This window comes from Podarcis vaucheri, assembly GCF_965113315.1.
Source record: "Podarcis vaucheri genome assembly, chromosome: 3".
In the NCBI taxonomy this organism is placed as follows: Eukaryota; Metazoa; Chordata; class Lepidosauria; order Squamata; family Lacertidae; genus Podarcis; species Podarcis vaucheri.
The window spans coordinates 36307285-36334723 of NC_138761.1; the positions used below are offsets into that span (position 1 = coordinate 36307285).

At 43.8% G+C, this 27439-nt stretch overlaps 1 protein-coding gene across 5 annotated transcripts in view; it reads left to right on the plus strand.

Annotated features, from left to right (window-relative positions):
* RBKS (ribokinase) overlaps nucleotides 1-27439 on the plus strand; it is a 68999-nt gene that overhangs the window by 19866 nt on the left and 21694 nt on the right. For all 5 annotated transcript variants that reach the window (XM_082214889.1, XM_082214887.1, XM_082214890.1 and 2 more), the window contains exons 4-7: nucleotides 3945-4007; nucleotides 11060-11224; nucleotides 15654-15745; nucleotides 22636-22824. In XM_082214889.1, the coding sequence (XP_082071015.1) occupies nucleotides 3945-4007; nucleotides 11060-11224; nucleotides 15654-15745; nucleotides 22636-22824 (509 nt within the window). The remainder of the gene's footprint in view (nucleotides 1-3944; nucleotides 4008-11059; nucleotides 11225-15653; nucleotides 15746-22635; nucleotides 22825-27439) is intronic.

Here is a 27439-nt window from a genome sequence, read left to right on the forward strand (position 1 = left end):
GCTGCTCTGGTTCGCCAGAAGCGGCTTAGTCATGCTGGCCACATGACCTGGAAGCTGTACGCTTGGCCAATAAAGCGAGATGAGCACCGCAACCCCAGAGTCGGCCATGACTGGACCTAATGGTCAGGGGTCCCTTTACCTTTAAGCCGCACAGAGTGTCTGGGGCAACCCAGTCAGATGGGCGGCAAGGAATAATAATAGTGTTTTAATTGTCTTTATATGCAGTTGTATAATAATAATAATAATAATAATAATAATAATAATAATAATAATAATAATAATAATAATAATAAATTTATTTATACCCTGCGCATCTGGCTGGGTTTCCCCAGACACTCTGTGCAGCTTCCAAAAGAATATTAAAATACAATAGTCTATTAAACATTAAAAGCTTCCCTAAACAGGGCTGCCTTCAGATGTTTTCTAAAAGTCTGGTTGTAGTTTTGCTCTTTGACATCTCTTGGGAAGGCGTTCCACAGGGCGGGTGCCACTACCAAGAAGTCCCTCGGCCTGGTTTCCTGTAACTTGGCTTCTCGCTGCGAGGGAACCGCAAGAAGGCCCTCAGCACTGGACCTCAGTGTCCGGGCTGAATGATGGGGGTGGAGACGCTCCTTCAGGTATTCTGGACTGAGGCCATTTAGGGCTTTATAGGTCAGCTCCAACACTTTTGAATTGTGCTCGGAAACATACTGGGAGCCAATGTAGGTCTTCCATACCGGTGTTATGTGGTCTCGGCAGCTTCTCCCAGTCACCAGTCTAGCTGCTGCATTCTGGATTAGTTGTAGTTTCCGGGTCACCTTCAAAGGTAGCCCAGCATAGAGCGCATTGCAGTAGTCCAAGCAATAGATAACTAGAGCATGCAACACTCTAGCGAGACAGTCTGCGGGCAGGTAGGGTCTCAGCCTGCATACCAGATGGAGCTGATAAGCAGCTGCCCTGGACCCAGAATTGACCTGTGTCTCCATGGACAGCTGTGAGTTCAAAATGACTCCCAGGCTGCGCACCTGGTCCCTCAGGGGCTCAGTTACTCCATTCAGGTCCAGGAAGCCCTCCACACCTGCCTACCTCCTGTCCCCCCGAAACAGTACTTCAGGATTCAACTGTCAGGATTCAACCTCAATCTGTTAGCCGCCATCCATCCTCCAACCGCCTCCAGGCACTCACACAGGACCTTCACCACCTTCACTGGTTCTGATTTAAAAGAGAGGTAGAGCTGGGTATCATCCGCATACTGATGAACACCCAGCCCAAACCCCCTGATGGTCTCTCCCAGTGGCTGCATGTAGATGTTGAAAAGCATGGGGGAGAGGACAGAACCCTGAGGCACCCCACAAGTGAGAGCCCAGGGGTCTGAACACTCATCCCCCACCACCACTTTCTGGACACGGCCCAGGAGAAAGGAGCGGAACCACCGTATAACAGTGCCCCCTGCTCCCAGCCCCTCTAGACGGACCAGAAGGATGTTATGGTCGATGGTGTCAAAAGCTGCTTTGAGATCCAACAGAACTAGGAAACAGCTCTCACCTTTGTCCCTAGCCCGCCGGAGATCATCGACCAGCGCGGCCAAGGCAGTTTGAGTCCCATGATGAGGCCTGAATCCCAACTGCAAGGGATCCAAATGGTCCGCTTCTTCCAGGCATGCCTGGAGTTGTTCAGCAACCACTCGCTCAATTACCTTGCCCAAGAATGGAAGATTTGAGACCGGGCAATAGTGGGCCATATTGGCCGCATCTAAAGATTTTTTTTAAGAAGCGGTTTAATAACCGCCTCTTTCATCGGGTCTGTGAAGGCTCCCTCGCAGAGAGAAGCATTCACCACCCCATGAAGCCCGTCGCCCAGCCCTTCCCGGCTAGCTTTTATAAGCCAGGATGGGCAAGGATCAAGGAGACAGGTGGTTGGTTTCACTCATCCAAGCAGCCTGTCCACATCCTCGGAGGTAACAGATTGGAATTGATGCCACGCAACTTGACTAGACGGGACTCTAGCACTCTCCCGCCCCAGCCCTGCTCCCACGGTGGAGTCTACCTCTTCCGGAATCAGAGCGACTTTATCTGCAAAAAACAGATAATACAAATGTTTTATATTGTATTGTAAGATTTTTCAAGATGCTTTATGGGAGGTGATTCATAAATGAAATTAATAATAATAATAGTTCAGCATTGTCTACTACATTGAATGTTAGCAGTTCTCCGAGATTTCAGACAAGGACTTTTCAAAGTCCTACTTTAAGATGCCACGGTTTGATGCAAGTGCAAAGTACTTGCTGTATACCTGAGCTACAGTCTTTCCCCCAAGACGGAGGGATAAATTATAGTAATGAGACAAAACTGTCCTCTGAATCCATCATTAGTTGAGATTTTAATCTGGAACTAAATCAACAGCCATTATAATAGTTACAATGAAATATTAACAGCATTTGAAAGCTAGCTAGGTGGCATTTCTAAGTATTGAGTTGGATGCTACACACAAGGAAAAAAAGCCACCTGTGTGGTCTCTTTTGTAGTTGTTTATGAGGTCCAAAGGGGAATCTGCTTTGGAAAGACGCAGAGGCTGTATTCACATCAACACCGCACTAATAATTTCTATCCAAAGTCCTCTTCCTCTACTCAGCAAAGCAGGCCAGCAGAGGCATAGGAAGTTTGTAAAACTGTGCGCATGAAACTCAAACAAAGTGGATAAAGAAAAAGAACATCTTCATAATATTATAATTCTAAGTGACCCAATGTAGTTGCTTGACAGTATGTTCAAGATTGGGGAAATGTACAACTGTGGACATCATCGTGTGCAGAAGTCATATAAATGTTTATTCTGCCATGTGTACGTGAATTAACAGTACATTGCAGCTTCCAGTAAAGTCTGTATTAAAAGCCCGCTTTTGCTAAAACAGAAAATTAACTGCAGTTAATTAATCTGAGTTTGTTTTTATTGTCTTGTGATTTTATTTTAGCACATATGAGGTTCACCTCACCCTCTGGTATTGCTGCATTTATATATATATATATACACACACACACACACACACACACACACACTGGTACCTCGCAAGACGAATGCCTCGCAAGACAAAAAACTCGCTAGACGAAAGGGTTTTTTGAGCTGCTTCGCAAGACGATTTTCTCTATGGGCTTGCTTCGCAAGACGGAAACGTCTTGCAAGTTTGTTTCCTTTTTCTTAACACTGTTAATACAGTTGCGACTTGACTTCGAGGAGCAACTCATAGAACGCGGTGTGTTAGCCTTTTTTGAGGTTTTTAAAGACTTTGGTGATTTTTGAAGCTTTTCCAAAACTTTTCCGACACCGTGCTTCACAAGACGAAAAGAATCGCAAGATGACAAAACTCGCGGAACAAATTAATTTCGTCTTGCGAGGCACCACTGTATACACACACACACACACATATATGTATGTATGTATGTATATATATATGTATATATATATGTGTGTGTGTGTATATGTGTGTGTGTGTGTGTATCTCTCTATGTGTGTGTGTGTGTGTGTGTGTGTGTGTGTATACACATACACACACACACATATACATATACACACACACACACAGAGTAGTACTTCGGGTTACATACGCTTCAGGTTACATACACTTCAGGTTACAGACTCTGCTAACCCAGAAATAGTACCTTGGGTTAAGAACTTTGCTTCAGGATGAGAACAGAAATTGTGCAGTGTCGGCACAGCGGCAGCAGGAGGCCCCATTAGCTAAAGTGGTGTTTCAGGTTAAGAACAGTTACAGGTTAAGAATAGACCTCCAGAACGAATTAAGTTCTTAACCCAAGGTACCATTGTTTACACACACCCCACAACCCCACACACCCCAGTGGATTTATTCTACTTTTCACTTTTCCTAATGGCATTTTTTTCCATTCTTTTTTTAAAATTGCCATAAGTACTGTGCTAAAACATTATGTCTTATTTATTTTATTTTATTCTAGAATTTGTGGGCCAAACAGAGGATGCTGCTACTGGAGCGGCTTCGATCATTGTCAACAAGGAAGGTGGGTATCTAGGGATATTCTGAATTTTTTTCCAACTGTTGTTCTAATGAAGTTGCTGGGTTTTAAAGGGGGAAGGGAATCAATCATTTTTCTGGGATTCTGAAAGTTAAAGTGGCCGCTGCGCCCCCCCCCCCAAATATTCCTTAGGTTTGAGCTGCACTGTGGTTGAATGTTCACTGAAAATTAACGTTCTCCTCACGCTTGGACAATAAATAACTCTTGGGGCGGAGGTAGAGAAAAGAAAAACCAACCCAACAACATCCAGGAAGGACAGCAGTACAGTTCAATACATTAGTCAGTACAACATTACTCTTGCCATTTACATTATCCTCGCTTAGCGGAATTAGTTTGCTCGGTAACAATAAAACCTGCAATTTTATCCTGCTCTTCCTTTTCTCACAAGCCTTCGTAGATAGGTTTTGTAGCATTCATATTTTCAAGAAAAGGTCATTTATAACAGAAGGGAGAAGAGCTGTATCTCATTGGTAGGACATATGCTTTGCATGCAGAAGGTCCCAGGTTCAATCCCAGGTTACACAGCAGAGCCAACGGAAGCCAGGCTATCCCCCTCCAAATCGGGACACGGGTGGCACTGTTGTCTAAACCACTGAGCCTTTTGGGCTTGCTGATTGGAAGGTTGGCGGTCAACTTGGGGTCTTCTGGCTATTTGCTATGACATTTTACTGACCCACATAAATTTTTGGTGGGGTGGATGCCTTGGGGTCAAGCTGGCTCTGACAACATTGACAGAACTGTAGTATTCTGCAGACCCCTTCCTTGTGTTCTCTCCCTCCAAATGCTCTGTGTAATTTTCCACATTGTTTGACTTGTTCTTACGTGTGAGATGTCCTCTTGTAAAGTGCAGATTAGCTCTTACAAAACCAAAGGAGAACATTCATCCCTAGTCTAGAAGAGGAAAGGATGGATGGCTGACCTGTTATCCTTGATCAAATTCCATAGCAGTCTTTTCTAGGAGCTATTTCTGTTCTGAGCATGGATTTGATGGGTAAATAGCTGACATGTCTACATCAGGTTAATTAGTACAGATAAGCTGACCCTGCCCAGAACCTATTGCTTAAGACCAAAGGTAGAACTTCGTTTTCCCCATGCATGAGTTCCACAAGAAACCAAGCAAAGATCAGGGCTTGTAGACATAGGCTGGAATCTGGAGGGCAAAATTCACTTCCGCTCATGCAAGGGCTTCTTCTCTGCATGGCATTCCATGGCATTCTGGACAACCTTCCCAACCTATGTTCAGTCCTGAAATAAGCTCTCAGTATCATGCTATTCCGTGATCACCTCCAATATTCACGTGCTTTCCTTGTGCCTGTCTAGTGAGATGGTGCTGAGGGGAGCATAGTAATTCTGGGTGAGAATGACATCTCCTTTGTTCCCCGGCATGGGCTCTGATTGGGCATGTCAGCATGTTATGACTGTGAAGCCTCAAAGGATACTGGCCAGTCTAGCTGAGTGCACCAATATAGGATGCTATATGATATATATAAAAGCCAGACAAGTGTGTGACTTCCCTGGGAGTCTTCTGGGGGCTCAAAACCCTGGCAAGGCCCAGCACTGTGCTAAAGACCTGGACAGGTCACCCAGCACTTCACTTTCCTACAGTACCTCTGATGTCGCATTGTTCTGGGACACTGGGAAAATTTAAAAAGCAGAGCTTAAGATGAGCCTACTGGAACAGGCCAATGACCCTTCTTGTCTGGCATCTTGTTCTCACAATGGCCAACCAGACACCTTTGGGAAGCCTGCAAACTGGACATGAGTGCAACAGCGCTCTGCCCTCCTGCAATTCCTAGCAATTGGTATTCAGAGGTACAATGCCTCTGACTGTGGAGGTAGAACATAGCCATTGATAGCCTTGTCCTCCATGAACTTGTCCGATCCTCTTTTAGATAGCTCATTCGGTAGAGCATGAGACTCTTAAATCTCAGGGTCATGGGTTTGACCCCCACGTTGGGCAAAAGATTCCTACATTGCATGGGGTTGGTTGAGTTGACCCTCGTGGTCCCTTCCAACTCTGTTCTATGATTCTGAGTTGGCGGCCATCACTTCTTCCTGTGCAAGCAAGTCCCATAGTTTAACAATGCACTGGGTGAAGAAGTTATTTCTTTTATCTGTCCTTGAACGTTCAGCTTCATTTTGTTGCTGAGCAGCTTGGAGATCACTGTAGCACTGCTGCCACCCACCAACACTGCCAGGTAAGTGTTGGTCCCTCCAACGCAGGAGACAGAGACAGTTTGCCAAGGGCCCCCTCAGAGTTGGAGCCAAACCAGGAAACCAGCAGAAGCCTGCTTCAGCTTAACTGTATCTTTTGCTGTTAATTAATCATTACACAAAGACTGAAGAAAGCTTTTTTCCATGCATGCGGATGCCTGAGTACAAAAGGTCTTAAGTGTACCTTGATACCAGTGAAAGCTTTTGTGTGTGTACGTGTGTATTTACACACTCTCAAACACACACACGCACACAAAATTTAAATAAGTAAGATTAAAGAAAAGTATGTCAAACACAAACTTTGACTCTGGAGGGGCGTGGGGAGATGTTACGTGGATCTCGTGTGTTAGCTTAATAAACTTGGCAGCTGTTGTACAGCCAGAGGGGTTCATGTTGGGTTGTTCAACATCGTAGGCAGGAGGTAAAAACAGAGGAGCTCCACCCACAGCTTGACCTTGGCTACTTGAACACTGTCACCTAGCGAGCTGTCGTAGCTTGCTCGCCGGAGGAAAGTGGTTTAGAAAATGATACACAGGAATGCTGATTCTGCTGCTGAGGTTGTTGAGACAGTGTGCCAAAGTGTGACCACTGTTGTCCAGCAGTCCAGCAGTAGATGCTCCAGATTAAAGGACACCTGCAAATCTTGGTCAGCTTGTCACATAATCCACTTCCTAGTGTGGAATTCTCAGTCTCACAATAAAACAGTAGCCTTCAGACTTTTCAGACCTGGGACCCACTTTTTTTAAAAAGCAAATTAATGGTGCTTGTTTTCCATTCCACAATATGTTTGCAGTTCCTTTTCTGCTTTACTGTCTCCTTCTTAAAAATAATAAGAGAGGATAATGATATTTATATCCCAGATTGGGGGGCAGGAAATAAAGAGGACAGGACTTCAGCAGTTTCAATAGTACTGCAAGATGCACCTTCTGCACCTTCTAAAATTCCCTTTTTGATACAACTTCGAAGGTGCAGGAACTTTGCCCTTTTCCCAATCTCTCCATTCTAGACCCTAATGTAATAATAATAATAATTTATTATTTATAACCCACCCATCTGGCTGGGTTTCCCCAGCCACTTTGGGCGGCCCCCAACAGATATTAAAAAATGTAACCCACATTAATCTGGGATCTTAACAACTTGATATAGGGTTGTAATGTGTTCGTTTTGCTCCAGATTCTGGATGCCCTTCTAGAATTCAGGGTGTCTCAACTGTTTGGTCAGAACAAACCAAATGAGTTAGTTCTTCATGCAGTCATTAGCTATCATATTCTGTGGTGTGAGATATATTTAGTGGCCACTAGCTTATAGGGACTTTAAAAAATAATTAACCAGGTGGGTAAGTATCTTAATGGCCATTGTTGCTAAAAATGGAACCTTTATTTAGTTCAGAAATTCTGAGTTGTATCCAACAAGGTCATCCCAGTCCTGCAAGGGCAGTCCACTTGAGCAACAAGTTTATCCCTGTGATCCTCGGATGAAGGGCAGAATATAAATAAATAAACAGAACTTGCCTTCCTTGTTTTCTTGCTCCTTCTGCACTTCACAAATCTGTTCTGGGGTTTCCCCATCCTTTCAGAGCAAGTTTTAGGAGGGGGTGCAAGTGGAAGTCTTTAGGCACATGGAAAAACTTTGTTAGATAGACACTATTTCTCTGATTAAAAGGCACCACTGCAAACACCGGTAATAGTTATCTTAGTCATGCACTGTTTGAGAATCTCCCAGGGACAACTGGATCGCCATTGTTGAAGATAAACCACTGAACTTTGGTGCGATTCAACATGTGGATTCCTTTCTTCTTAAGTCTTGGAAGCTTTGCAACAAATTGCATCATGTGCTTCATATCTAGGGCCAATGTTATCTAGGACAAACTTTCACACAGTTTCTAGTACCTTCCTACTGAGGTTTTCAGAAACCAAATGATAAGAGTCCAATCCAAGAAGGACTCTTGGAGGAACTCATCCTGGGAAGAGGAGGGGGACTGTGAAGACCCCCCCCAACACTACTGAGGATCCTGAAGAAAATGCTGTCACAGTCAAGCTCTCTAGTTACAATTTGCCTGCCCCCATGACCCCCACACAAATGCTTGCCTCTGGCACAGACTCTGTCTTCACCTATAGAGCACACATGCACACATATACAGGGGCTGCAGTGGTGTTTGGGCCAAAAGAAATCCAGAGCTGGCAGATGAGTTATTGCCTGGTGCTTCGCTATAGGTGGGGAGCAGTCTAGTCAGGAAGGGGAGGGAGCCAGAGAAGAACCAGGTGTGCACTGAGATCCAGCAGTTGAGCTGGAATGGGAGGAGCTTCCTGGGTGGATATAAGCCTCCTAGTCTCTCCTGGACTTGTGCTGGGATGACAGCTGCTTATCATGCTCCCATAAACCAGCTCCAAGCTCAGCCTCCCATGAATCTGTTTCAGTTACGTTACCTTTGCTCCATCTCCATCTCTGGGTCACCTTGTTCCCAGACATGGGGAATGGACAACAGACACTGCGCAGGGCACATTAGGTGCAACTCGGGAGGCTCTTGGTGGGCTCATTAATAATAGGCAGGTTTCTTTCCCCTGTTCAGACATTCACTGAGTATGTGGAAAGAAGAGTGCAGCTCCACATACTGGACAACCCATAACTCAGGCCTTGGTGCCTTGAGCAGGAGAGTCTGAATGGGGAATCAAATGGTGTTTGGCTGAATACACTTTGAATTCTTCATGCAGTCAGGGATCCCAGTCTTAAGTCTGCGTGAAATCAGACACAAGGATTCAAACTGCATTCTCAGCAAGGATTTGAAGTGCATTTAGCAGAATGTGTATCCCACTTCAGACTTTCCTGCTCAACACATGAAGTTTGGGGTTGAACCAATTAAGATACTGTAGTTACAGTTAGCATGTGTGATCTTCTCCCACTGTCCCTCCACATATTCGGAGAACAGGTCTTTTGTCTGATAGGAGAAGGGCAAAAAGCCTGGGCTTTAACCAAAATAAGCTTTAACATGTGACTGTTTGAGCTATGTTACCAGTGGCCTAATTGCTTTGGAAACTTGAATTCCTCCCTGTGAGTTCATGATGTTATCTTATCACTGTATTTTTGGGAGGCGCTTTTTTGCACGCAAGGCACTTGGAAGTCTCATTCATGAAAAATACTGTGTTCCTAAAGCTTAGCTCTTTCTTTGCAACCAACCCACAGCCAATCAGGTGACCATTCATGATTTGCAAGCCCCAACCCTTCTCTGGTGAAGCTTAATCCCTCCAACTGCATCCCACCCCCGAGATCAGCTTCCTGTGGCTGCAACTATGACCCGATACATCTTCCAAATGCAATGGGATTTACTCCCGAGAAAGAGAGAAGTCTGAAGTGCAGAATCACAGAGATGAAGTTTAAACTCTTTCTTAGCATTCCAAGCCCCTCCTTTGACCGACACACATGAGTTGAAACACATCAAACCATGACACAGTGTATCGACATGGAATTGGAACACAGCCCCACTGCATTTTAAGCCTTTAATGTGTACGTGGCCTTAGCAACGCTCCCTAGCTATAGCAGTAACTTCAGGAGCAGGCAGACACTGGTGTGGAGGAAAGCCAGGCTCAGTGTAGTGTGTGGTGAAGCAGCACTGACATCTCCTTCCCTGGGGTCATGGAGACTCCAGGAATATAATCACACCAGGCAGTTGTACCATTCTCTGGCTTGGGTGTGCAGTATGTGCAACAGCACCACTGTAAAACACGCCCTAAAGGCAAGGCTGCATGCTACAGTAAGCTGGAGCTATACATTATGATAAGCGCAAGCTGCTGCCGAAAGCAACAGACCCGTGTCACGTTCCCCTCCCCACCCACCCCTCTCAGAATAAAGTGTAATGAAACATAACTGAGTTCTGATGTCACCATCAAAATACAAATCTGAAGTTGTGCCTGTTCCAAGGAAGTGGTGGGTTCTTCTAAAATAACTTGACGCTTGCTGTTTATTTGTTTTATTTCAGAATTGTTAGTCCACTTATTTGCAAGTTCTAGTCATCACAGTACTTTTTTCTTTTTAAAAAAACAAACACACATGCTGAAACATTAAGTAGGTGCCTTCTGTCTCAATTTTTAAACAGCTGTTGAAAACTGTTCTATTCCATCAGGTTTAAGCAGGCGATTAAGAATAACATATTTCCATAATAGTTGGCTATTTTCTGATTTTAACATTTTATATAGTTTTAATTGAATGATTTTGTGTATAATTGTTGTAAACTGCTCTGACACTTTTTAGGAATAGTGATATGTAAATGTTTTTAATAAGCAAACAAATAAAAGCACATCAGAATGATTTCTGTCCCCACACTGGCTTAATCATCCTTGAAGGGCCCCTATTAGAAGAACTTTGAGCAGATCATTTTTTTAAACCTAAAGGGGTTGTATTCCCCTTTGACCAACGCTCTTGAGAGCCATGCGCCAGTGGTAGACAGATGAAAGCGAGTCTCTCTCTCACACACATTTTCATATATTGGGACAGGCATTCTGTATTGGGACCAAAAAGTTTTCCACTGACAAATTTCTGTTAAAGCATCCTCCTGACAAACGTTAATGGACACTTAGGAATCATTTGACCTAGGGATGTGTCTCTCCAGTGTGCTTCATGTATCTGATAAATTGTCTTGAGCCTATGGAAGCTCAAACCATAATATTATTTTAGACGACAACGTAGCTTGAAGTTCCCCAGGTGCAAGCTCCAATTGAAGCAAAGGGGAGATGTAAAGCTATGTGAGTAGAATCCATCCCTTTGCGAAAGAGACTGGTTGCATGGTTACTTGTAAACATTTTAAAAATAAGAATTGGTTTGTTTTTTAGGGGAAAACTTTATCGTCATTGTTGCAGGAGCAAATTTGCTTTTGAATTCTGATGACTTAAAGAGAGCTGCGCACGTCATCTCAAACGCTAAAGTCATGGTCTGCCAACTTGAAATAACCCCAGCTATTTCTCTGGAAGCCCTGAAAATGGCACACACCAGTAGAGGTAATCTAATAATCTGTCTTAATTATTTGCTCTCTTTTTAAATGTTTTTATATCCTTTCAAGGCAGCAGGGCTTCAGGACTATTTTTAAAACTCAGTAGTGGAAAAGGAGGTGACGTGTGTTTGGCAGCTTGTGCCAGACTTGAAAAGAAGAGCGAAACTATGATTTCATTTGATTGGCGTGACAAAGTTCATCTCTTAATTGTCAGAAGAGGCACATACTCACTGGCTGGGTTCACTGAGCCTTCCCCAAACTGATGCCCTCCATATATTTTGGACTGCCATGTCCCATCATCCCTGATCATTCTCCATGGGAATTTTAGCCCGAAAACATTTGGAGCACATAAGTTGGGAAGGCAATGCCAAACCATGGTTTAGTGTTCTGTGCATGAGGAGCAAGAAGCCATTGCAAGCCTTGGATTTTTATGTTCCTGCCTTTCTTCCTCCTCCATTACATAGCTTCACTTTCTGCAAAACACTTCTTGTCATTATGTACTGGGGTTTAAAACAAACTGGTTAGTTAAGCCAGCTTCGAAACCCATAGTTTGTAGTTGGCTTGTTTAGAAATTGCCCAGAGTTTGTTTTAAACCACAATCTTTGCTTCATCCATAACAATAAGCCACGTTTTGTGGGAAGTGAGGCTAAATTCTTCTACAAGACCCTTTACTGCAACAGTCACACCTCTGAATGTTGCTTTTGCCTACAGTCACCCTTCTTGTTCTCCTTACTTGCTACCCCAGAAGTTCCTAAAACTTCAGTCCTACAGGCACTTACCTCAGAGGATGCTTCACTGAATTCAATTGGAATTACACTGAGCAAACATGCATAAGTTTGTGTAATCTTTTGCTTAGAAAACCCATTTGTTTCAACAGTGCACACCTGCGCTGGGCTAGAGTGCATCTTACGAAGTGGCCATAATAAATTTGTTGTGTCATAATAAATTTATTAGTGTTGAAGGAGCTCTTTTTGTAGCAGCAACAGCAAATTATTAAGTGTTTCATTACATCACACGTGTTAAACCAAAAATAAATTAAAAATTATTAGGTGAATGTGAGCAAGAAAGGCATTAGCAAGTTAAGGCAAGAGACTGTGTAATTGGAAGATCAGAACCATCCTAACTGTTCCATCTTTCGTCACAGTGTGCTCCGTGCTCCAGTAAATCTATGGCCACCTCTGCCCTAGATGACAGGACAAACATGTCAAACTGCCTTGTATAACCACATCCCCATAAACACTTTGCTAACACTGCGCAGTATTAAACACCCTCCCAGCTGGAGTGTGTTAGTGGCATTTCCTTTCCTTTAGTCTGCAGATGCCTCATGTTTAATGCAGGGGTTTATGTTAGGAAGCACACTAGACTATTTGTGTTTAACAGATGCACACCGAGATGCCATGCTCAAAAGAAAGGGGAAGTGAGGAAACGGAAGCTTGCGGTTGTAAGCCCTCTTGTCCCCATTCACTTACCCCCATTTTACAAGGCTGCAAACCGACAGTGTTACACTTGCCGATGTCTCACTGTCCTCCAAGTAGTCATTAAAGGTCCCTGTGGCAGCTTTTGTCTAAGCGCTGGCCTCTGTTTTGACTGGCACAGTGCCCGGACAGGTCATTAAATCCAGCATGCCAAAGCGATTGTAGCACTCTTGACTCGAATGTTATTCTTCTTGTTCGCTTGAGTAGTTAAATGGAAGAGCTGAAGTCGCCCATTTATGGACCCTGCTTTCTCAGAAGTGCCTAAACAAAAACATTGATTCACCCACCATTCTGCTTTAAAAAAAAAAAAAAAATTATCGGTATACTGCCTTATACCCACAAGTCTCAGGGCGATTCGCAAGATAAAATCACAATATAAAATACATAATAAAAATAAGAACAAGAACAACTCAATTAACCCCCCAACACATTTTAAAGGGGCTTTGGGTGTCAATAAACCAAAGGTTGAAGAGGAATGTTTTTGCCTGGCGCCTAAAGGTATATAATGAAGGAACTTTCAAGCCCCTAGGGCAGGGCAGGGCTACCTATGGCCCTGGTTTCACCTTCAGTGTAATTTCAAAAGCCTTCTGCAAGCCGTCAGTTCAGATCTCAGGCAAGAGTGATCTGTGCCCCCTCCAGGTGATGGGTGATGCAAGGGAGAGAGAGAAGCGAGTAGCAGAAAGGGAGAGAGAGAGAGAGAGAGAGAGAGAAAGAGAGAGAGAGAAGGGGATGGTTCTGGCCCTGCTCACCACTATATTTGCCCCAATCCACCACCAGGATGTAGCTCGCTGAAGCAACATTGCAATTGGGGGGGGGGGGGGATGACCATAGCTGTCAACCTTCCCTTTTTTTGTGGGAAATTCCCTTATTCCAGCACCATTTCCTGCTGCTATCCCGGATTGTTAGATATCCCGTAGACTGTCCCCAGGACAGGTGAGGCTGCTGATCCCTTATTTTCAAATCTGAAAGCTGACAGCTATGGGGATGACCCCTTGTCCTACCTGCTAAGGCTGTCCCTCCCTCGCCAGGGGTGGACCCCTGCCCACTTGGCTTCAAAGAAAACCAGCTTGCAGGCAAGCCGCCACAAGCTGACAGGGATGGGCCTTGACTCTGTTGACGTGGCCTGCAGACCTCAGATTGCCATCCCTCTGACTAAGCCAGCAGTCCTGACAGTAGAGACTTGCATCATTGCAACAGGAGACAGTAGGTGGCAAGCTGCTTTGCTTGCCTTCTCCACCCTACCTTGTCTTGGTGGGGCTAGAGAGCATTGTGCCAAACTACCATCACACAGTCAGCAGAATATAGGGTTGGTTGGTTGCCCTGTCGCATTAGATTGCTGGTAGTCACTTGAGCAGCCTTTTCTATTACTGTACGGATTATCCTCCCGTGCATTTTGCAACCTGTCTTGGACGTATTCCAGCTCCTTTCCTTTAATTTGCTTGTACTCTAACGGGATAGAAAGTGCCTCCCTATCTTCACAGCTCCTTTCTCATACTACAAAAGTGTGCTCTCAACCATTTTGGGGGATGGAATGATGAAAAACCTTACTTCATTTCCAGTGCTTACATTTTAGTTTCTGCATAGTTTAGGCAAATCTCCCCCCTCCATTTCCCCTTTCTTAAATAACCATTTTGCTGGGTGCTGCTAGCATGATCTGGGGTCGGTTCCCTTCACTGTGTCTCTGTGGGGGGTGGTGGTTCTACTTTACAAGATAGCACCCTTCCAAAGGCATTGCTAGGAAAGAGGAGCGGCTGCCCCATTGAACAACTACCCCCCTGCCCCCCAACAATGCCGCTGGAAGGTTGTTACAAGGCATCCTCTCACAGAGGCACACTGAGGAGAAATAGCCTCTGACTGCACTAGGACTGCCACCCTTGCTTGTCACATTGGCAGAAAGTTTATGGAAAGGAGGAGGATATGGCTATGGTGTCTTGAAATCAAATTGCAAGTCCCTCTCCCTTGCCCCTCAAAAAAATTAAAATCTATTTTTTTTCCAGCTCAACAAAGCTTGAAGCACATCTTTTCCACTTGCCGGCACTTGATCATCAGAAAACATGAGAATTTGAGCCCATCTTTAGCTTATACACAGTGCACTAGGGAGTGCTGTAGGAGCACTGTGTGCTTCTGTTTCCCATATTTACTTTTACAGAGGCTCAGACAATCAACTCAAAGGCATTAAGTTTGACCACGGTTTTGAGGAAGGGTCTAGGTGCAACAGCTAGCTGAGCGGGTACCCTTGGTTGGGCCAAGCTTCAGAGATTCTGTGGGATGAGGCAGGCTGCTTATTTACTGAGGCACATGCTGGCAATGAGCTGCCATTTCTGCTGTATGAACTTCATTTCCTTCCATGTTCCGCATTGGAAGTATTCCTGCTGCAATAGGTAAGCGTTAGGATAACCAGAATCATGTTCAGTGAATTACATTTCTAATATGGAAGAGGGTTTGTTTAATGTGAAAGGCTGACAGGGCACAGGATGTTAAAGACAAGCTGGATTCTGTATTTGGTACTTCCATTAGCTGAGTGAGTTTCCATGCACCTTTGATTTTCAAATTAAAAGCAGCAAACAGCCTTGTGATTCTTAGATGGAATATCTTATAAAAATATTAAACAAATTAGCAGTAACTCAACTTTCTGTTTTCTGAATTCAGCAGAGCTTTCATTCTGCTAATTAATTCTTCTTTTCTCACTTTGATGACAGTGGCATGATAATCAGGGCTTTAATATTCTAACAAAATTGGTTAACGAAACCATTATTATTTATTGTGAATCGGAGTTGCTTTTTTTTGCAACATGAGAAAGTAGGATTTGTGGGTCTGCAAGTAATTTATATATCTTGGTGGGGAATGTGGAGCTGAAAGTGCCTTCGCCATAACAACACAGAGTTTTTGCTGGATTCTGCCCAGTTATTCATATTCAAGCATCATGTGCCATTGATTTAGACATTTTCCATTTTCTTATAGTGAAGACTTTATTTAATCCTGCTCCAGCCGTCGCTGACCTAGATCCACGATTTTATACCTATTCTGACATCATCTGCTGCAATGAAACTGAGGTAAATACGTGTCATCACCATGATTTTGGTCGCTCTGGACCAATGCAACTTTTAAAATCTGTTTTCTGCATCATCTTTTCTGCATTTAAATGCAAGTAATTGGTTCAAATTCTGAAAATGCGGTGTTGTACAATGCTGGCTTTACTTGGAATGGGCTGGATAGCACCTGAAACAGAACTGATAATCTCTCTCCCCCCCCCCCCCACAAAAGGTCTCCATCTCACTGGTTGTAGTGGCATACCAAAGAGGCAATAAATATACAGTTCATACTTCAACCCAGAAAGCTTTGACCGATGGCTGGGTTTGTAATGTGTAATCATTGTTCAAAATTACAAGAATAAAATAAAATAAGAGGATTAAGTGATATTCTCGGGGTGGTGGAGGGTGTGAGTGCTGTGTCCCCTTGGTGTGGTGATGGTGGCACTCGCCCTTCTTCGGATAGAAAATGCTCTGTTGGAGGGTGGCAAAAATGGGGGGTCGAGGAGGATCAGTTGGGAGGGAAGGAGAAATGTCCCTATTTTCATCTGAGTAGTGTTGGAGGTTCTAGGATAGCACACTGTATAAACCTGGGTGATTCCATCAGACTGCAAGAAAGAAAGAGAAGGAAAGTAGGGCTATTCTGTCGTCTTCTCCTCTATGTGTCACCTTGCAGTGCCCATTGCTAGCAAACTACCTGAATATATTCCATGCCAGCAAGCCAGCCACCATTATAAGAACTGTAACTATAAGAACTGGTACTTCCCACTTCTCCTCTTTTCCCTTTTCTTCTCCCAACCCATCCTTTCCCCCCTTTTGTGTTGTGTCCTCTAGATTGTAAGGCTGAGGGCAGGGACTGCCTTTTTAAAAAGTTGCTCTGCAACTTGATCTGGGAGCCTTTTTCATCGAAGAGCAGGGTAAACATGCTTTGAATATAGGCTCGTAAACAATAAACTATAGATCCAGTGCACTGCCTTGCTGAACTTACTCAGCTATATCCAACTCCACTCTTGACAATTCCAGTCTAGTTTTTGTCATCTTGTATCATGTCTGGAAGTCCACACAGTCAGCCTGTGGCAGAGATGGGGCATGCTTGCAGGTCTGCCTGATCGAAGCCCACCTCTGTGTCCATATAGTTTTCATGCATCCACATGGTCCCAAAGATGGAAAGAACAGTGCCATGTCTCATACCAGGTTTTCTCCCATTGAGGGCCATCATATTGAGAGGTGAAAGATCCCACATAGCAGGGTTTATAGATAATTTAGTAAAATTATTACCTGTATTGGAACAGTTGAAGCTTGACCATACAGACCACAGCAGTATAGGGTGTGTGGGTTTGTGGGTGTAGGGGGCAGAATAGCTGCCAATCATCATCTTGAAATATTTCTAAAGGAAAAAAGAATTCAGAGCTCATCACAATTAACACCCGTCCAACTTTTTGTGCTGACTAGCCACCTACTTCAAAGGGAAGTGGAAATTTATGCCCCATTGTCAACATGAGCTGTGAAGTTTCTGCCAGGTTCCTTAATAATTCATACTGTGTGCTTGTAATCGTCCATTTATGATTGGCTGATAACAGTTATGGGATCAGACAGGAAGTTTCTGTTATTTATCTTCTCGGCAGCAGAGGCATAAAACTAGTCTGTGACTTAGCAAAGCCTTGGAAGTACCCCAAGTTGCTGCAAACCCTGCCACATGGGCTGCATCCTCCAAATATCTGTTGGATGGAAGCACATACACCAAACACTTGTGGATGCTTTGACAACCACAAATACTTGGTATTGTGAAACATTTTGTTCATTCCGAATTGTTGTGCTAGAATGGAGCAAAAAACAGGGGTATAATATCAGTGGGCTATCTACCACAAAGGATATTTCACAAGCTGTGGTTTCAGATACATATTTTTCATTGCTTTAATAAATTTTTATTTGTGCAGCTTCTACTTCTTTGTATGTGGTTCGTGTGCAAAATACTGAGAATGCATCTTGCAAGATTATCAGTTCCTGATTTTTTGCTTAGCTGGTAGTTTGGTCCCCCCCCCCCCCCGACTTTTCCCAGAAAGATCAAGCCTGTTGAAACTGGCTTGTTAATTCACTGTGCACCAGATGCAGCAGAGCCTAATCCCTGAGGTTTGCCCAGGAATGTGCTGGTTCTCTGTTCTTTCTAATTCTTCTAATAAAAGAATTGCAGAATAAGTATATCAAATGTTGGTCCTGTGGAAGCCAAAACCCTAAGGTTGTGTGCCACTAAGTGATTTCAGACTTGAAGAGAAATGGTTGTAGGTGTTGCATTTATAATGTCCTTGGCACTTTAGAGAGTTATTCCAGGGGGGAAAACCAATCTCAGATGTGCGGGGCCAGCCATGTGTATGTTACTGAATGCATTTGTTGCATTCACATATAAGGGGTGTGGGTGTGTGCTGTTATTTACACAAAAAACATGCAGAGGAGGGAAGCCCAAACCTGCCCCCTTCCTATCTCGCTTCTGTTCAGGGGTGCCAACTTGAATAAAATATGGGGGGGGGGAGATAAGCCCTGCCCTGCATAATCGATCACACAAACCATTTGAATGACAATGCCTATCAACTTGGGGGGGGCAGCCCCCTCAGATATTTTATTGGGAGGACCGAAGCCCCCTCGGCTCCTAGGATTTGGCTCCTATGTTTTTGTTGCTTTAAGCTCAGGGATAGGAAATATTTTTGCCTGAAGACCATATTCCTTTCAGGGAAGCCACCCCAGGGCCATTTTACAGTGGTGGGTGGAGCCAGAGACAAAGGTGGTCAGAGCAACAAATGTAAACTCAATCTTTGTACAGTAGTGTGGTCTCTACACCACCACCACCCGTAACGTGGACCTAATGGCAAGTGAAAAATCCCAACAATGGATGGGACTTTGCTGAGCAAAACTGGCTGAAGCTGGGTGGCACAATGCTTTTTGCATTTTCCACGTTATGGAAAATGCATTGCTCTTTTTGCATTTTCCGTAGTAGACTTGGAACATGCCTGGCCATGTTTCTAAAGGTGTGACAGTTTGGAGTGGGTACAATGAAATAAGGAGTCACACCTTAGAAATTCATTTCTGCAGAATGTGAGCTTGCATATCTTTAAGCTGTTGAATTCTGCATTTCTGCATTTTCTGCTTAGGCACTTGGTTCTGCAGCAGCAGCATTACCTATAGATACGGAGGGGGGGCTTACAGATGTTGCCGGACTCCAACTCCCATCAACCTCAGCCAGCATGGCTAATGGGCAGGGATGATGGGACCTGCAGCCCAACAACATCTGGGGGTACTACATTGACTGTATATAGACTTGTAGATTAACAATATAAGTAATTGGTCATTTCCTCATCTCTCTGTGTGTGTTTTACGCCTTTTTGCAAAATGTGGTGGTAGGAGCCAGAGGGAAGAATCTCTTTCCCTTGGTCTTATATAGAAAGCTCTTTAAAAATATCCTCCTTGGCCTCCTGCTATTGTGTCTTCATTTTCTTTTTTAGAGCAGCCATTAGTTATTTCCTCCAATTGTATTTTTTTTTTATAAAAAAAGTGATTTTATTGGAGGGAGGAACTTTCCAACACAGCCCAGCAGTTTTATATTTAATTTCACAATTGACACTTCGTGGTACATTTTAACTTTTGGCACGTAGCATCTGTCTAGTGTCTGTTACCTTTGCGGGAAATTGACTCCTGGCCTGCCTTGCGGTGTCCTCATTTCCCCCCTCTCCCTCTGTATCTCAGCTGCATCACAATTGTTGCAAATACAGCTGGAGGCAACTCTTTGCAGATGGCAGACGCAGCAGAAACTCCTAAAGGCATCTGTATTTGCCTAATCGGTCCACAACCACCTTTGTATACTGTGCAGCACTGGAGGAGGGCCAGACAATAACAGTCAAGGACTGTGGGCGCTCTCTGGGATTAAAGCAATAACACAGTGTTCTCTTCTAAACTAGGTACTATCACAATCCATGCAATCAACAGGGTGTGGTGCAGATATATTTACATCTTGTAACCTGCCCTTCCTTCAAGGACTTCATTGTGGTATTGCCTCAGTGTGGCATTGTAGCATGCGCATGGTGAGAAGGGCTGGGGCCAACGCTACAGGGTTTCATCTCTAGACTAGAATGAAACGGTGGAAATTATTAAGGAAGCAGACTTTGGCAAGGCACTAGGAGAAACTTGCTAACAGTAGATGGCATTTGACGGTGGAAAAGACTGAGCAGTGGACTCTCCTTAGGAGACAGAATCATAGAGTCTTGGAGTTGGAAGGGACCCCAAGGGTCATCTAGTCCAACCCCCTGCTATGCAGGAATCTCAGCTAAAGCATCCATGACAGGTGGCCATCCAACCTCTGCTTAAAAGCAACTTGGACACTTCTCAAGAGTGTGGCCCCAGGTTCAGCTCCCTGTGTGTGTGTGTGTAACAACAACAACACAATTTATTATTTCTACCCTGCCCATCTGGCTGGGTTTCCCCAGCCACTCTGGGCGGCTTTCAACAGAACCATAAAAACAGAATAAAACTTCAAACATGAAAAACTTCCCTAAACAGGGCTGCCTTCAGATGTCTTCTAAAAGTCGGATAGTTGTTTATTTCCTTGACGTCTGATGGGAGGGCGTTCTACAGGGTGGGCGCCACTACCGAGAAGGCCCTCTGTCTGGTTATATATTCCAAAACTTCTCTCTCTCTCTCTCTCTCTCTCTCTCTCACACACACACACACACACATTGGATTGGCTTATAAATGAACCAAGCCTTCCCTTCCCCCTTCCCCTCTCCCCCCCCCCCAAGGGAAAGCATGGTTATTACCCAAACCAATCCAAACTCCTTCATTTCCCCCTAGGAAAGCCCTTCCAAACAACCTCCTGCACAAAGCAACACAGACCTCCCCGCCCCCCCATTGCTTTACATAGGGTCTACTCCCAAGGAAAATGGGGAAGGAACAAGAGGGAAGCCCCACAGTAGTTTTCTTAGAGGTGGTTCTTCAAAGCAGCTCCTTGGGTAAAGCAATGGAAAATCATTTACCGTATTTTTCGCTCTATAAGACGCACCAGACCACAAGACGCACCTAGTTTTTGGAGGAGAAAAACAAGAAAAAAAATATTCTGAATCTCAGAAGCCAGAACAGCAAGAGGGATCACTGCGCAGTGAAAGCAGCAATTCCTCTTGCTGTTCTGGCTTCTGGGATAGCTGCGCAGCCTGCATTCGCTCCATAAGACGCACACACATTTCCCCTTACTTTTTAGGAGGGAAAAAGTGAGTCTTATAGAGCAAAAAATATGGTACCTCCCTTGAACAAGGGAAGTTCATGGTGGAATCCCCGTTACGGGGACAGCACGCAGTTGGCCACTTCACACATTTTACTAGGGTGGGTTTTTTATGTGCACCTAAAAATGTTGCTTGTTTAATGTATTAATTTTTTTAAAAATGTGCTTTTGAGCATGTGTCTCATGCACAAATCAGGAAACTAGGTTTGGCTGAACGCCAGAGCCCTGAATTAATTATTTGTAGAGGTTATTACAATAGATATTATGTTATTCTTTAGCCCACTACTCATAGAATCATAGAATCATAGAGTTGGAATAGACCACAAGGGCCATCGAGTCCAACCCCCTGCCAAGCAGGAAACACCATCAGAGCACTCTTGACATATGGTTGTCAAGCCTCTGCTTAAAGACCTCCAAAGTAGGAGACTCCACCACACTCCTTGGCAGCAAATTCCACTGTCAAACAGCTCTTACTGTCAGGAAGTTCTTCCTAATGTTTAGGTGGAATCTTCTTTCTTGTAGTTTGGATCCATTGCTCCGTGTCCGCTTCTCTGGAGCAGCAGAAAACAACCTTTCTCCCTCCTCTATATGACATCCTTTTATATATTTGAACATGGCTATCATATCACCCCTTAACTTCCTCTTCTGCAGGCTAAACATGCCCAGCTCCCTTAGCCGTTCCTCATAAGGCATCGTTTCCAGGCCTTTGACCATTTTGGTTGCCCTCCTCTGGACACGTTCCAGTTTGTCAGTGTCCTTCTTGAACTGTGGTGCCCAGAACTGGACACAGTACTCCAGGTGAGGTCTGACCAGAGCAGAATACAGTGGCACTATTACTTCCCTTGATCTAGATGCTATACTCCTATTGATGCAGCCCAGAATTGCATTGGCTTTTTTAGCTGCCGCGTCACAATGTTGGCTCGTGTCAAGTTTGTGGTCAACCAAGACTCCTAGATCCTTTTCACATGTACTGCTCTCAAGCCAGGTGTCACCCATCTTGTATTTCTGCCTCTCTTTTTTTTTTGCCCAAGTGCAATACTTTACATTTCTCCCTGTTAAAGTTCATCTTGTTTGTTTTGGCCCAGTTCTCTAATCTGTCAAGGTCGTTTTGAAGTGTGATCCTGTCCTCTGGGGTGTTAGCCATCCCTCCCAGGTTGGTGTCATCTGCAAATTTGATCAGGATGCCCTTGAGTCCATCATCCAAGTCGTTGATAAAGATGTTGAATAAGACCGGGCCCAAGACAGAACCCTGTGGCACCCCACTAGTCACTCTTCTCCAGGATGAAGAGGAACCATTGATGAGCACCCTTTGGGTTCGGTCAGTCAGCCAGTTACAAATCCACTGAGTGGTAGCAGAGTCAAGGCCGCATTTTACCAGCTTCTTTACCGTATCGTACTGGTACATCAGTACTATACCTCATTTGTGGAAATAATAAATTAAGGGCTGAGTGGTTAATCTGTGCTTTCAAAGGAATTTATTGCACCTCCCACTGTATTTCCTGGTACACACCATTGTCTCTCAATGCATTTAATAGTAGCAAATATTACATATCTGTTTCACATAGCTAGTAGTCTTGAAATAAATTGATGTTTTTGCTTAATCCCCGCCCCCCAAGCTAATGTGGGTTTTGTGTGTTTCAACCTTTACCCCTAGGCAGAACTTTTAACGGGAATCCCAGTTGGCAATGTTGAAGATGCCGGGCGTGTGGGACGGATCCTGCTCGAGAGAGGCTGTAAAACAGCCATTGTAACTTTGGGTCCTGAGGGCTGTGTGTTGGTCTGCGCAAAGGAACCCACCCCGAAACATATACCCACCAAGAAGGTCACCGCTGTGGACACCACGGTATGTACTTGCGATGCAAAAGCCTTGCTTTGGGGGGAGGCTGCGTACACATTACCAGCTTAAAACGTGGCTATGTCATTATTTTCTTCAATTCTGATAGAATCTGGTTGCAGGAGGCACACACCTCAAAACACAGTATTTCATAAGAAATCACAGTAAAGGTGTGGATTGTGGCTAATGTCGTGTGCACGCCAGTTCCCAAACCAGCATTGGGATGCAGTGCTGGATGCAGAGTAAACCAGAGTGTGTACACAACTAATTATTATTTGAACGCTAAAAACCCAGAGTAATCAGCCACATCTTTGGGCAAGGCATAATGCATGCCAGCAAACTATCCCATTCCATCCCATTGCACAGTGCATGTCAGTTCACCCAAGGTTTATAGGCTGGCGTTCCATAGACAGGACAGACCAGCATGTACTGATGAAATCATTGTATTCCTCCTTCACCCTCCTGTCTATTCCGTATTGCGGCAAACAGTGTGCGCGGCGACTCTGTTGCTACTTGTGGAAGATGGCGACATAATCCCTCAGCGCCATCACCTCGAAACACCCCTGCTCTTTCTGTGGTGGGAGAAAGGAGACGCCCAGCCATTCTCTCCTCAGACTCCCCAAAATTGAATGACTGGCTCTGTCCACACATGCCTGAGCTGTTTGTGCTGGCAAAAGCCTTTTGCTTTGTAGAGCTTAAGTAATATCAGGTGCTCAAATTCCACAGGGCATAGTTAAAAGGCAGAAGCGGCATGCCGTGCCAAATTAATTTTGTCGCGATTTGTAAGGTCAATGACCTGCATCTTTCATAAAGCCTAAGGTTGGGGTTGCCCCCCCCTTCATTCCTTTCCTGTTTATGATCAAGCACTGACTGAACACTCCTTCAGTGGAATGTTAGGATTATTAGCTCAGCAGCAGCAGCCATCAAGAAAGGCAATAGTTAAGGTTCCGATAGCAATATTATCTCACCCACATTTTTACAAGAGCTGGGACATTTTGTACTCGCAGTTCTGTCTGATGCAAATCCAGAGTAGTTCTGGTGAGAGCACTGTATGTACCAGCTATACATTTTAACTGCTTGATGTCATGAAATGTAACATGTGTTCTCCTGCTGCAACCGTGACATTTCCCCCCTTTTGTTAAAAGGCAAAACATAGTGCTGCTATGTACCTAAAACCAGAATAGCCAGTTCAATTCAGGGGAAGGCAAAGGAAACGGATCTGTGCTTGTGCTGACTGCCTGTGCGCAGTGACGTGGTGGCTGCCTTGAGACCCTCTTTGCATCTCACCCCCCCCCAAAAAAAAAATAGCAGCCCGGAATTCTGAATAGAAGCAGTTGCGATCCAAAGGAGCAGGCAAGCATATTGATCTTGAATGTTCCTGAGGTTTCCTGCCCCCTCCCAAGCCATAAACAGCAGGCCAGGAGTCTGTGCAGGAATGGACCACAATCCAAACAGCCGTATTTCCATGCTTCGTGTGTGCAACCTAATTCTTCCTCCTCCAGAGCAACTGCTGTATAAGCTTCTGGAGTTTCCCCACTGAGTTTGTCACTGGCACCCATGCTTTCTAGTATTGTAATCAGGATGGATAAAAATCAATGATTTTTAAAATAAATAAATGATTTTTTTTAATTAATTTTTTTTAAAATTTAAATCGGATTTTTAAAATAAAATGCCTTTGGGGGAAAAATCTTTCCAAATACAGTTTTCTGTTTAAGTTACATTATAGTCCAAAGGCTATTCATCAGGAAATAAGGATTTGTTCTAAGTTTTTCATGTGTGCTAAAATTCAGTCTAAGTTTTTTAAAACAACAACACCATTTAACCACATCAGTTAACAAACATGGATACATATGCTGTAATGTTACTGTTTTAGTTAAATAAATTGTTTAAATTGTTATTAAGGAAATGATTAAAGAATAGCAGAAAAGTTGTCCAAATATAAACAGTTAGCTTATTAAACCCCACAATAATTTCGTAATTATCTGTCTATGTATTTCTAATAGTATAACCACACCAGTAATTTTTGATATAGCTGTAAAAACTACTCTGAATGTTTATTATTCCAAAAATGAAACCTTCCTCTGGTTGTAAATATTAAGATTATACAAGTCAGAATGAGTCTTTCTGTAAAAAAAAATTATTTAAATCAAGTCTTACTGACTAGTGATTTAAATCAAATCCACCCTGACTGTAATGGTACAAGCGGAAGTGTGAACAAGCCCCAAGTGAGTGACCCACAGTCGTGGCTGAGTAAGGATTCAAACTCTGGTCTCCTGCATCCTAATTCAACACACTAACCACTGCACGGCAATGACTCTCCATCACTCTGTCGCAGAGAACATCCACCTCCTCTCACCGATCCACTGGGTACAGGCAGGATGTTGCCAACCTTGGACCTGGGCTACTGCTACTTTAGTGCTCAGACAAAAACCCTTTTGTCACTGTTTGCCGGGAAGGACCTTACTCTTTTCACAGTAGATGAGATTAACAAAGAAACATTTGTCAACTTCCTTACTCAGAGAAGCACAGACCTATTGGCAGAACTGCTGCCTGTTGAAATTTTGTGGTATTTGCTAAGCTCAGGCAAGTGCTCAGTTTCCAAGAAGATAGGCTGAAAAGCCTAATTTCTGCACTTGCTTTTACTTCACACTTCCCAGGCCAATCCTGGCACTTAATATCAGCTTCTGAGACTGAGCTGTGGTTCAGACTGAGTTCAGCTGTTGGTTTAATATAAAAGTGCTGATGTTTGATTTCGTGAATGAAAGCTTCTATTATTTCGCTGAGCAATACATCGGTTTATGACTTGGCTGTTTTCAGGTCGGGTTCCCTTTGTTCTCATAAAGTGATATTTCATTTAAACACCCCAGTCCATGCAGATTGTCTCTTTGTGGTTAGGTGAAGGGTTTTCTTAGACAGGTTTTTACTGATTAGAGAACAGTGAAATGCTTTAGTGAAACAATTGTATGTACTTAATAATTGCTGATTACTGGTGCATTATTGGCACCTCAAGGTTTGGCTAACAATGTTATATTTGTCACATAATTTATTGCTCCTTACAGTGAAAACCTTTAAAATAGTTTCACAAATATTATTATTATGCCAATTTTTAAATTTGATTTTCAATATAAGCGCAATTACAAAAATCAGTTCCAAATTAAAACAATTTTGTCAAGAGGCTTTGCATGCACTGTTCTTGATGGGCCTTTATGATCTAACATTACTGTGTTTCATATTCTTATTTATCTCTATTCTATTCCGTTTTCAAAATTATCACATAATTAACAGCTGCACTCTTAATGATTTCTATTTGTGTTTTTATATTATTTAACATCCCTCCAAAAACGCTTCAAGTGAGGAACCATAGCTTTTTCCTTTTCATCCTGCATGTGCCACATCCAAAAGTCGGTTGTTAGTCTCCTGGCCTTATATGTCTCTCTGATGTTTTCCTTTATCCTGTAGCATTTGGGGCTATCTCCTTATTCCCACTGTTGTATTATTCCAGCTTGGTTGGGGCGGAGCTGCAAGTTCAAGGTTAAGCCCTCTTCTTTCCTCTGCTCAGCTCTTTCCCATAATACTCAAGCAATTCCAATAGCAGATCCCTCCCTTCCACTGGCACCAAATCGACAAGTTCCAGAGATTTGCCATTTCTTCTTCCAGAAGGGAAGACAGCGCCATTCCTCTTCCAGCACCCAAAACCCCCTCACGCCACTTTCCTTTTGCCACTACCATAGCATTTTGCTTTAAAGAAGGGAAAAAAGGTTATATCTCAACATCTCCACGATCTCTTTCAGTCTTTTTTTTAGGGGTGGGGGGCGTAGGCTCTTAATTCCCAGCAACATCCTTCCAAACAAAACAACCACACTCTCCCCCCTTGACTCCTTTCAAGCCGCAAGCAGCTTTACATCATCTTTTAAATCCCAGTGTTACAACGTACATCAAACCACCCTCGCTTGTATATCTTAAAATTCAATATTAGGAGAGGGTTGCCAAATCATAAATGTAAAAATTCCCATAAAACGTAGCAAAGCCCCCCCTCTCCTCCATCCACCTCCAACTCAAGATAGAATCTTCTCCCAATTTCAAACCTCAGTTCCATGCAGCTGATGGTTCGCAGTTATAATGTCCATCTCGTCCAGTGTGTGCCTATTCTTAATGCCAATTAAAACCCAATTATAAGGAGAACCTCCACGTCCAATGGCAATTGGGGGGGGGGTCGCATCAGGCGAAGTGCGTAGCACCCAGTGCCTCTGCCCACCCCCACTCTGATCTGTGTGGGGGCGAGCCATTGAGGCGACCATGGCACAGTACAGGAACCGGAAGCCAGTTTCACAAATATTATAAACCAGAGAAACATTGTGTTGGTATCTTTTGGGCTTCAAAAAGCTTTCAAAGTCACGTATAAGAAAATTCCACTGGGGATTGAGGTGTTCAAAACTTGCCATCCACTTACTTCCACCAACACACACACTGTTTTTTCTCTTATTTTAAACAGCAAAAACAAAGGGGTGTATTTAAGTAAGCTGAGGAGATAATGGTCTTCTTAAGATAAAACCACTCCATTTTCACCTGTTTTGTTACACCAGAATGTTGCAACAAGCAGAAATGTCTCCTGTCTAATTGCCTT